A 12,461-nucleotide genomic window follows, 5' to 3' on the forward strand; every position below is an offset into this window, starting at 1 on the left:
AAACACGGGAGGAAATAAATGAAAACCATAAAAAATAACTCCAGAAGTAAATACAGATTAACCTTTTCATGCTCTTAAGATGGGGAAAGTTCTAAAATACCAAAAAGAAAAAGTTCAGTTTGGCTACATAAAAACTAAAATTTCTGTACAAAATGATCACATTAACCCAAAAGGGTATATCCAAAAACCTACAGATATATACTTCTAAAACTCTTTATATACCAGAATTTTCTATTTCATTTGGACAAATGAATTATTCGTTTTTATTTACTTCTAAAATAAATTGATTTAAAAAGGGGGGAGAGGGGTGAAGCAGGGCATCAGTGGCTCATGCCTGTAATCCTAGCTACTCAGGAGGCTGATATCTAAGGATTGTGATTCAAAGACAGCCTAGACAGAGCTGGGCTGAGTGGCAAGAGTGCTTGCCTTGCATGCATGAGGCCCTGGGTTCGATTCCTCAGCACTACATAAACAAAAAGCCTGAAGTGGTGCTGTGGCCCAAGTGGTAGAGCGCTAGCCTTGAGCTGCAGAGCTCAGGGACAGAGCTTAGGCCCAGAGTTCAGGATCCAGGACAGAAAAAAAAAAAAAAAAGCCCAAACAGAGAAGTCCCTGTGAGAGTCTTATTTCCAGTTAACCACTCAATAAACTGGAAGCAGGGATGTGGCTCAAAGTGGTAGAGCGAAAAGATCTTAAGGACAGCACATAGGCCCTGAGTTCAAGCCCTACAACCAATCGGGGGAGAGGGGAGGAAAAGAAGTTTATTACCTTGCCTTCCCCCACAACAGCAAGTGCATAAATTCATCCTGTACTGATGTGGTTGTGTTCTTCTCCTAGATAAAATAAAAAGAAATATGTGATACATGTTTTACAGCTTACAAAGTACATCTACTCACTGTTCTTTCCTCTGTCTTCTCTCAAGCCCTTATACACAGGAAACATCTGAGGTTCAGTGACTGGAGACAACCAGTCAGCTGTTTCAATAGCTTCCTCATTCCCAAAGCCCACCCACTGCATTAAGTTGTTCCAATGGTGGAAGAGTCAGCTATGGATCTGATATGGTTTGTCCCCCAGCGGTTCATGTATTATGATGCTGCTGAGGTAGTGGAATCTTTAAGAGGTAAGGCATACTGGGAGGTGGTTAGGTCACTGGGGGTGCTGCTATGTGAAGAAAATGTAGTTCTCATAGGAACCTGGTTAGATCCTGCAGATTCAGTTGTTCTAAAAGAGCAAGACCACCTTTCGCCACTTTCTGGTTCCTGGGTCACAAAGTGATCCCTCTGCCAAGATGCCATCTCCCAGAGGAAGAAAATAACAGAGCCACACAACCTGGGACTTCTAGTCTAAAAAACTGGAAGTTACATAAACCTCTTTTCTGTATATATTACCCAAGTTCAGGTACTTTGTTAGAGTAACAAAACCTAATATAGAGTCCTTTTTGCAAATATTTTCTGTGAAAATAGTCGTTAGGTCAAGCTGTCTGAAGAAATTATGGTCTTAACCTTTCATAAATTAAACTGACTTTTCTCATATAGCATATGAAGCAAATAAGACTTTTAAACTCTTTCCATGGGAAATGTCAGTTACATTACCTGTACAAACTTAGTGAGACGAGAATCCATCTGCATCAGTATTTCTTCCCATGCTTCACACATACATGTCAGTGACAAATTTATATACTATTAGCAAAAAGAAGAAAATATTTTAAACCCACATTCTACCTAATATGTGCTTCTTAAGGTCACAAAGAAATCCAGAACTTACTTTCAATCACCCTAATTAACTTAGTTAAGCCAAAGGAAAAGAAAAGACCATAGCTAACCTTTGGTAACTTCTTTTTTTTCCAATTGTGGGGCTTGAACTTGTGGTCTGAGGACTGTCCCTGAGCTCTTTTACTCAAGGCTAGCTCCCTACCACCTTGAACCACTATTTTCTGGTGGTTAATTGGAGCTAAGAGTCTCATAGACTTTACTGCCTGAGCTGGCCTTGAACCATATCCTAAGATCTCATCCTCTTGAGTAGCTAGGATTACAGGTGTAAGCCACCAGGGTCTAACTGTTTGGTAACAACTATTTTTACCAAAGACTCAATGATTCTTAGAACTTTACAAAGGAACTTTTTTTATACTTAAATTTTATTGTAAAGGTGATGTACAGACGGGTTACAGTTACATAAGAAAGGTAATGAGTACATTTCTTTTTGCACAGTGTTACCCCTTCCTTCATTTCAAAAGAACTTTTTTTTTTTTTTTACAATGTCTGCAGCCAAATTTATCCCCAGGCCCCAAAGCAAGGGATCTGGGGCCCATGGGCTACAAGCTTGCTGTGGCAGTCACCTGGGCCAGCCCCCACCATGGCAGGATGGGAGTTGAATTTGACTTGACTGCAATCAAAAGAACATTTCTGTACCTAGTAAAACAAACATCTTTTACATTTTATTATTTAAGCTGTGTTTTATTACACTGTCAAAATGTTGGTTTGTTCAACTATTAAACTGTCAGAGGACCCTTAAAAGATTCTGACCCCTAGTAACGTTTGCCATCAAGTAAATTAATGGCTGTGGTAGAACAATAATGATAAAGATGGCCTCAACTGGGCTGGGAAAGTGGCTCAGTGGTAGAGTGCTTGCCTTGCATGCATGAGGCCCTGGGTTCGATTCCTCAGCACCACATAAGCAGAAAAAGCTGGAAGTGGAGCTGTGGCTCAAGTGGTAGAGCACTAGCCTTGAGCTGAAGAGCTGAGGGACAGTGCCCAGGCCCAGAGTTCAGGCACCATGACGCAAAAAAAAAAAAAAAAAAAAAAAAAAAAAAATGGCCTCAATTCTTTACAGTTCTTCCATCCTGACTTATTCTCCTCACCTTGCACCTGGCTGCCCTAGAGCTTGCCCTAACTGAACATAGCAGAAACAACACTGCTGAGGCCAGGGCCTTCAAGTTGTTTATACATCTTGACTTGCACTTTTTTTTGAGGGGAGGGAGAGGGAGACAGGATCTTGTTATATAGCCCAGGCTGGCCTCACACTTGCTATATAGTTCAAGTTGATATAATACTCTTGCTTGAGCCTCCCTATTGCTGGATTATAGAAGTGTCCCACCAACCACAGTTCAACTTACACTCTTTTTTATTTATTTATTTAATTTTTTGCCAATCTTGGGCTTGAACTTGGCCTGGGCACTGTCCCTGAGCTTCTTTTGTTCAAGGCTATCACTCTGCCATTTAAGCCACTGCTCCAGTTCTAGCTTTTTTTGTGTACATGGTACTGAGGAATCGAACCCAGGGCTTCATGCATGCGAGGCAAGCATTCTACCACTGAGACACATTCCCAGCCCTCAATGTGTACTCTTGAAACCTTTGCTGCCACTACCCTAGAAACAACCCAGGACTAGCTGGCTAGAAGATGAGGGATGCAGGGCAGAGACAAAGCCACTTCAGCCAGGGACACATATCAGCTTGCATGATCAGGCTGGGTGACGTGAGCCATACCAGGTACAGATCACCACAACTTTCTGGCTGAGTTTAGTCCAGACTGCTAACCTACAAAATTATGTACTAATCTGGGGTATCTTTCTTATGAGCAAAAGCTAAAATCATAAAAAGACTATTTTATTTGCAATAAAGTATAAGTAACATTTTATTAATAGGAACATTTAAAAAGATTGACTATTTTTTCCCTTCATTTGGAGGTGATAAACAGGATTGGACGAGTAGATTAATTAAATTACTTTTTCTTGCTTTAATAAATATTGTAAGATTAGCAGAATAGATATCCAACTTCCTTTAGTTTTAAAAAATAAAATTACAAAGGTTATAGTAAATACTTCTAGAAAGCAAGTGATGAATAAATACCTGCAACAGAGCTGAAATGTGAGTAAACTTCCTGGCCATCCGAGTTACTTCAGGTAAGAAGGAGTAGAGCAGATTGGTTTCAAGCTGAAAAATAAGAATAAATTGAGTCATAATCAGATGTGTTTACTTTTTTTTTTTTTTGTCGGTTGTGGGGCTTGAACTCTGGGCCTGGGCGCTATCCCTCAGCTCTTCAGCTCAAGGTGAGCGCTCTACCACTTGAGCTACAGCGCCACTTCCGGTAGATAGGAGTCTCACGGTCTCTCCTGCCCAGGCTGGCTTTGAACCGTGATCCTCAGATCTCAGCCTCCTGAGTAGCTAGGATTACAGGCGTGAGCCACCAGCGCCCAGCAGATGTGTTTACTTTTTTAAAGATAAACTGTTCTTGTAAAATACACACACACACACACACACACACCCATGTGCACGCGCACACGTGTGCATCCTCTAACTTAAAGAGGAGCAAAGATCTAAGTATCAGGAAGACCAAATCAGAATTCTGCCCCCTTTTAAACATAACCAAGTTGGAGGCATCAGAACCAAGGGAAGGCATCAAAAGGCATTAAAATACTACTGGTAAAAACAAAGAAAATACCCCTTACCAGTTATATCACACAGAAGTTGTCATTTAAAAAAAAAATCTATTAATAGCTGGGAATGTGGCTTAGTGGTAGAGTGCTTGCCTAGCATGCATGAAGCCCTAGATTTGATTCCTCAGTACCATATAAACAGAAAAAGCCAGAAGTGGCACTGTAGCTCAAGTAGTAGAGTGTCAGCCTTGAGCAAAAGAAGCTCAGGGACAGTGCCCAAAGCCTGAGTTCAAGCCCCAGGACAAAAAAAACAACAAAAAACTTTTACAAATTTCACAGAAAAAAAAAAAAAAAGAGCTGCTCTATTATAGCACAAATACAGCCTGGTGATCACAGTTTCTCAGCCGTAAGACACACATGTGTACTACCATTGTTGTGAATTCTATGTCTAGGGTGCTCTGGAACACTGAACAGCATGCTATTGAAGACACTAAGCAGTCCTCACATCTTCTATCCTTTTGTTCTACTTTGTTTGAAAATTCACACATACTTAGGATAAACATATTGGATTTTCAGAGGAAACACTGGGGAAGTTTTCTTGGCAAAGCAAAGGTATAATCTAAATAACAGGAGCCCAAACAGTTTCCTAATCTTATTATGTATGCTACACACAATAAAAGAGCCCTCACCAATACTTAAATGTTTTACACAAAAAGCATGTGTTAAGAGCAGAGCCTAATGGTGCACACCTGTAATCCCAACACTTGGGAGGCTAAAGCAGGAGAACCTGAAGTTCTAGGCCAGTCTGGATTACAGAGCAAGCCTTCCTCTCATTAGAAGGAGAAAAAGGCACAGAACCTGAAGGCAGACTGCCTAGCATCACTTTCCAATTATGAGCTTTTGTATGTGCCCAGTACTTTCTTCAGGTATAATAACAGTGCCTATCCATATGTTGTTGTGTTTAAGGCACTAAGGGCTTGGCATATAATAAATGATGAATATCAGCCCTTATTATTACTAATAACTGAGTCCCAAGAAAATGCTCAAAACCAAGTAATTCTGTTATAGGAACCAATATGTAGGGCCATGATCATCAAAACATTGTTTTTATGTGGAAAATAATAGTACTACAACAGCATTCAATATGTACAATTTAGAAACTCCAAGTAGATGTTTTATTTTACTGCCCATTAGAATAGAGTGAGACATGGATACAAACCCACAAGGGTGGGGACCCAGCTCATGGTGGACAGCATGCTAGTACATCCTGTCAACCCTCAGCACCAACCACCCCTAAAAAACAACAGAAAAACTAAAACATATTCTTAATCTCTACAATTATGAAATTCCAGTACATACCTGAAAGTATGAAACCTCTGAAGCGCCACCAGTGGAAACCTCTGTGACCACTGATAATGACTTCAAATCACTTGATAGACACAATGCAAGGCAAGTGCCAGCAATCTGCAAAATAATCACACACTTTCATACATGTGTTATCACTGCTAGGGTGCATCTGTTTGTAATACCGGAAGCAACAATTTATACACAACTTTAGAAAGCTGTGATACACACTTCTGGTTTCAGCGATACTCATGTAGCAGGTAAAGGTAGATAAAGCAGGTAAAGGGTTCCTCCTAGTCACAAAGACCTATAAACATCAAAACTTCTGATCCCAATTCCATCAACAGTTGCACATCAAAGGTTGATGAAAAAACAAATTCCCTGAAGGCTATGATATTGTCTACACCTTGGGGAATTGTGAGAGCAAGATGAAAAAGGCTACAGAGAAGACTGATTTAGCAGAAGTAGGAGGCTCAGTACTCAACAAAGAGTGGCTTCAGATAGCTTTCATTAGGTTCCAGTTAAATCACAGTCAAGTGGATCAGATCAATCTTTTCATTAAAGGAAAAAGCTTGACTAATTCCACCAAAAGTTTCTCATCTCTATAGTAATATCATCATTGATTTAGCTTAAAAAAATCCTCTAATTATTTAAAAACAAATTGAAACTGAAAAATAAAAACTTACTATGTTATTCTTATTCCATAAGTAAACTAGCCACTATATTTTAACAGAAATAATATAGGAAACCTAAAAGAAAAACTCACCCCTGTGACTCGAGCAATTTTGAACATCCCATAAGCATAAAGCTCAATATATCCAGAGCTTCCTCCAAGGACAAGAATATTTAATCTAATAAAAAAATGTAACAAGCAGAGAACCAGTGAACAACACAGATAATTGTGGGTGTTTTTATATTTGTTGATTTTATTTCTACACTATTTTTTAAAAATAATTAGCATGAACTTATAGTATAAAAGTGTTACACTGATATTTACAACATGAATATAATATACTTTGATCAAATTTACTCCTAATCTATAGTCCTCTTTCTTAACTCTCCTCCCTCCCTATCTATTTCTTCCTAAGTTTCTGGAGGACTTCATGATGGTGTTGTCATACACATATATTCACCTTCCCTCACCATCTCTGTTTCCTTTCTCCCTCCTGCTGGTTCCTCTTCTCTCTTTTAGATGACTGTAGTTTTTTCAGCCAAAATATCAATTGTTACTGCTATCATCTAATCTGAGTGCTAAAATTCCTCTTCAGGGAAAACTGATACACTAAGCAAACACAGCAACTCTCAATATTCAATCACAGCAGGCCATTTCTTTTGTTTCTGAAGAACAATATATATTTCTTATAGCTAACATTAAGCATTTATAGTAACATAACATACTACTTGTATTCATATACAGCCAATAACATAACAGTTTTATCATGGATATGACATAATGAAGAACTTGGATAATTAAAATTGAAATTTAAAAAATTCTAGTACTATCCCCTTTTACTTATTAAAAACAAGTATACTGCATTACTGCTAACACATGAAACAAAGAATGAGCACACAGTAAAAACAGCAAGATGGTGACATCTATTATTTGAAGACACTGAGTATCTACAATGAGATAACATAACAAAAGATTTGCTCCTGAAACTTTGGAAATGTTCCTCCAATATGAAAAGTGACTTAAAGAAATCAGACTTATTTAAATTAGATTTACCTGACATCTCCCAAGAGTTTAATAATTTCATCAGAATTCTCTTCACTACAATATAAAAATAAATTGAGTCATCTTTCAACCATGTTCTTTCAACTAAAAAAAAACATTATTTTATTTGAAAACAACAAAAAAGTCTATCTTACCTAAATATTTTTGAGGTGCTGCTATAACTGAGAGAAAAGAGAGACAAAGGTAAAATGATACTCATGAGAGAAGTATGTACCAGTATTTAAAGCAGATTAACCTGCAAGATTAAATCCAAAGAAATACAACTCTGATACTTACTTTTTTGGTAATGTGGGCAGCTTAGGTAAGAGAAGGTTTGACTCATCTTCAGCATTATAGAAGGATGTTAGAACACTAAAAGGAAGGGGAACCAGGCATTATACAAACAGTAAAAAGTTACTTCTCTTTCTATTAAAAATATCTATTTTTAAGAAGTAAACATATGCCAGACACCCTGGCTTATGGGCTCATGCCTATAATCCTAGGTACTCAGGAGGCTGAAATATGAGGATCACCGTTCAAAGCCAGCCTGGGCAGGAAAGTCAGTGAGACTCTTATCTCCAATAAACCACCAGAAAACCAGAAGTGGTGCTGTGGCTCAAGTAGTAGAGGGCTATCCTTGAGCTAAAGAGCTCAGGAACAGAGCCCAGGCCCAGAGTTGAAGTCCCACAACCAACAACAACAACAAAAAGTAAAGATATGGCACAAATAGTTTACCTGTCTAATAATCACAAATAAGAAATGATAAAAACCAATTTCTTTTGTTTGTAAAAATAAATGGACCTACTGTTATTTAACAGTTTTCTTGGGCTGGTAGAGCGCTTGCCTTGTATACATGAGGCCCTGGGTTCGATTCTTCAGCACCACATAAGCAGAAAGAAAAAAGGCCGGAAGTGGCACTGTGGTTCAAGTGGTAGAGCACCTGCCTTGAGCTGAAGAGCTGAGGGACAGCGCCCAGGCCCAGAGTTCAGGCCCCACGACCGGACCCAAAAACAAAACAAAACAAAACAGTTTTCTTAGCATAAAATACCTTCAGCCAGGTGCCTGTAATCCTAGCTGCAACAAGAGGCTGAGATCTGAGGACCATGGTTCAAAGCCAGCCTGGGCAGGAAAGTCTGTGGGACTCTTGTCTCCCATTAACCACCAGAAAACAGGAAGTGGAGCTGTGCCTCAAAGTAACAGAGCACTAGCCTTGAGCATGAAAGCTTAGGAACAGCACCTAGGCCCTGAGTTCAAGCTCTTATGACAGATAAAAACAAAAACAAAAACACACACAAAAAAATCCACCTTTCATATATACTCAGTATTGGGATACTGAAAATATATGATTTTTTAACTCAAATCTAAGAAATTTTGCTACTAAAAGTAATTTTAGAGAACAGTGCAATTAATATATCATTTAATTACTGGTTCTGTGGCTTACATACATTTGCCATCTGACAAGACGGCAGGTACAAGAGACTATATCATAAACTTTGCAACAGTCTCAGTAGGATTATAGGCATGTACGACTGCACTTGGCTTATAAATTTTCCCCTTGTCATTCTCAAATAAGACTGGAAACAGATAAGCTAGCAAATGAAAGAATGGGAACTTAGAAGTATTTTTCACACTTTTACACAAAGTAGCTGTCCTGAGTTTCTAGACTTAACAGGAAACAATTCTTTTTTTTTTTTTTTTGGGGTCCGGTCGTGGGGCCTGAACTCTGGGCCTGGGCGCTGTCCCTCAGCTCTTCAGCTCAAGGCTAGCGCTCTACCACTTGAGCCACAGTGCCACTTCCGGCTTTTTTTTTCTTTTTGCTTATGTGGTGCTGAGGAATCGAACCCAGGGCCTCGAGCATGCAAGGCAAGCGCTCTACCACTGAGCCACCTTCCCAGCCCCTTAACAGGAAACAATTCTAAACCATGAGTACCAAGTATTGAGAACACAGTTAGCAAGTAAGTGAGCTGGGATAGGAAGTACACATATGGTCTGCTTCTCTCACTTTCTAGAAGATTCACTGATTACCTGATGATGGATTAATCACTGTGGGTTCATGTATATTTCAAATGTCAGGCTACCTCCTTGTTATCTATTTCTTTCAGGTCCTTCATCAAGTTGTCAGTTAACATTCAGGATTTACAAATTTATTTGATATCAAGTTAGTAAAATTTAATCAGTAAGGAGAAGGTGAGGGAAAAACAAGTATTTGGGGTGGGGGGTTGGTAGCGGGGCTTGAACTCTGGGTCTTGAACTCTAGCCTGGGTGCTGTCCTTCAGCTCTTCAGCTCAAGGCGAGTGCTCTACCACTTGAGCCACAGTGCCAATTCCGGTTTTGTGGTAGTGAATTGGTGATAAGAGTCTCACGGACTTTCCTGCTCAGGCTGGCTTTGAGCGGTGATGCTCAGATCTCAGCCTCTTGAATACCTAGGATTACAGGCATGAGCCACAAAAGTAAATTTTTTAATCCTCCCTTCCCCAAATTCAACATCACACAGATTCACTAGCCCCTCAGTCTACCTTTACTGTAAGCTTTACTTGGCTACACAGAGTAAGGCAAAGGGTTTTCATTAGACAAGGAAAAGACCAGGATCCTGGATACAAGAAAAATAACCCAGGCAGCATCAGAACAGAATGCTCAACTAAGTGCTTTCCGTACTCTAAGAATATTTACTAAGACACAGAAGACCAAACTCTTGACAATATAACTTGACAGAACAGGAGAGGGGGGGGCCTCAATTTCCCAGTCAGTAAATTTGTTGTTGCTTTTGTCTGCTCTTGAGACAGTCTTACACTCTCACTCATTCATTACGTGGCCTAGGACTGACAACTCTCCTGCACCAATCTCCTAAGAGGTGAGATTACCACCACACCCAACTAGTAATTTTATTTAATGTATACATCAATGAAATCAGCTAATAAAAATAATTCCAAAGAGGAGAAAAATCTTAACCTTTCAGGCATCATTACTGTACTAACAATGTTTTCAGAAAAAAGAAAACGAAGTATTAAAATATTTTATCTTCAGGAAGGGAAAACGGAGGGGAGAAGGAAGTGAAGGAAGGAATGGCATTGTCCAAAAGAGAAATGTATGCATTACCTGAACTGTGAAATGGTAACCCCTCTATATAACAAAGTAAAATCATATTTAAAAACAAATTTTATCTTGATAAACTGAACAAAATTTAAACACAATGTATACATGCTCATAATATTTAAGACACTCATTTCCATCCTAATAAATGGAAATTCCAGCGGAGGCAGGAGGATCACAAATCAAAGTTAGCCTTGACCTGTCACACCCACCCACAAACAAGGTCCTCACAATTTCATGAGTGGGTATCTCTGGTCACTCTACCTGCTTTCCACAGTCACTTCCATCCAATGCATACAGGAAACTGGAGCCTCCACAGAAAAAGAGTGCAAGCTTTCAGGTTTTTCCACATCACACAAAATAATTTTCTTGGTGTCAGCAAGAGCAAAAGCCAAAACTAAAACAAGATAAGCAGATAATCAGAATAAATTAGTGTACTATTTGAGAAAATCAGTCAGAAATTACTTGACCTAAAGATCCTTCCTAGGGGAAACAAAGGAGGAGACAACAATGCTTGATAAGAAATGTACTCATTATCTTGCCCATGTAATTGTAACCACTCTGTACAGTATTTTCACAGTTAAAAAAAAAGATCCTTCCTATTTCATAAACTAAAGATATCTCTGCAAACAGTTATGTTATCACATAAGCTTATTTTTAAGTGCTCAGAACTATATAAGCAATCTACTATTTTCTCATGTATCAAATATCTTAAATATCAAAGTCTCTAGATTGGAGCTCTGCTGTCAAGTAGAAAATATAGCCCAGGACTCAACACACAATTTACTGTATCATCAAGCTGGTACCATAAACATTAGTTTAAACAACAACAAAAACTGAAACAAAACAGAAGCAATCCCATCTGTTGTGTTCTTGGAAGGTTTTTATTGTTTCTATCCCACAGTGGAAAAATCAGACTAGCAAACACTCATGCATCCTCTTCATCTGACTGGGGATGAAATACTTAGTACAGTTTCTCTACTTCAGTCACGAATGTCTTCTTGTTTTTGCCAGTCCTGGGGCTTTAACTCAGGCCCTGTGTGCTATCCCTGAGTTTGTACTCAAGGCTAGTGCTCTATCACTTGAGCCAGAGAGCCATTTCTGTCTTATTATGAGTAGTTTATTGGAGATAAGGGTCTCATGGACTTTTATGCCCAGGCTGGTTTCAGATCCTTAAATCTCAGCCTCCTGAGAAGGTAGGATTTCAGGTGTGAGCCACCAGAGCCCAGCACAAATATCTTTTTAACATACCCCCAACTTAAGGATTTCAATATAGGAGAAATGAGTTTCATTGCATACAACTATAATCAACTTTGCTGGATATGGGAGCTCTAGCTCCTTTCTTAAGAGGGGAAAATAATTTTAAAATAATCATTACCTAACAAAAAAATATGCTACTGTCAAAAAATATGAGACATAGGTTTTTAAGGCTATAGATTTATCAGTAGAGAACATGTCTACCATGCAGAAAGACCTGAGTTCAATCCACAAACATAGGAAGAAAGAAGTTTCAAAAGCCCTCTAGCTTTATACACATTCTACTCATATTCTGAGTAAAAGGAGTACAGAATGACTATACTATTTTGAAAGCATTTTTGGAAATTTTACTTCTAGTAATTAATCTAAGGAGTATTACACAGAGTTATTCCAAGTACTCAGAATGTTTATACAACATTGCTTATAAAAGCCCAAAACTGACAATTATCTAAAACCACCATATTTAGTCATATTTAGTAAATTATAATATATAAAAATAGTGAATTGCTATGCAGTCATTTAAAATTAATGTGATAAATCTATCTCTATTGAGCCAAAAAGAAAAAAATTATGTAGGAAAATAGGAAGCATCATTAACTTTAAAAAAATTGTATTGTTATTATAAAGGTGATGTACAGAGGGGTTACAGCTACTGACTTAATAAAAGTGCACACATAGATCTCTCTA

General features: G+C 38.5%; 1 protein-coding gene and 1 non-coding gene across 3 annotated transcripts in view; both read right to left on the bottom strand.

Annotated features, from left to right (window-relative positions):
• The window catches only part of Anapc4 (anaphase promoting complex subunit 4), a 39,295-nt gene that overhangs the window by 20,499 nt on the left and 6,335 nt on the right, over window positions 1–12,461 (bottom strand). For both annotated transcript variants that reach the window (XM_070012677.1, XM_070012676.1), the window contains exons 3-11: window positions 10,782–10,914; window positions 7,725–7,799; window positions 7,583–7,609; window positions 7,440–7,484; window positions 6,480–6,564; window positions 5,729–5,833; window positions 3,843–3,926; window positions 1,590–1,676; window positions 766–830 (exon numbers count right to left, since the gene is read on the bottom strand). In XM_070012677.1, the coding sequence (XP_069868778.1) occupies window positions 766–830; window positions 1,590–1,676; window positions 3,843–3,926; window positions 5,729–5,833; window positions 6,480–6,564; window positions 7,440–7,484; window positions 7,583–7,609; window positions 7,725–7,799; window positions 10,782–10,914 (706 nt within the window). The remainder of the gene's footprint in view (window positions 1–765; window positions 831–1,589; window positions 1,677–3,842; window positions 3,927–5,728; window positions 5,834–6,479; window positions 6,565–7,439; window positions 7,485–7,582; window positions 7,610–7,724; window positions 7,800–10,781; window positions 10,915–12,461) is intronic.
• LOC138821134 (small nucleolar RNA SNORA5) lies at window positions 2,250–2,384 on the bottom strand. Its single transcript, XR_011370072.1, has one exon. It is a non-coding gene; the product is annotated as a small nucleolar RNA SNORA5 (small nucleolar RNA).

The sequence above is a fragment of the Dipodomys merriami genome, unplaced genomic scaffold (assembly GCF_024711535.1).
Source record: "Dipodomys merriami isolate MVZ:Mamm:240054 unplaced genomic scaffold, mDipMer1.0.p SCAF_9, whole genome shotgun sequence".
Taxonomy (NCBI): Eukaryota; Metazoa; Chordata; class Mammalia; order Rodentia; family Heteromyidae; genus Dipodomys; species Dipodomys merriami.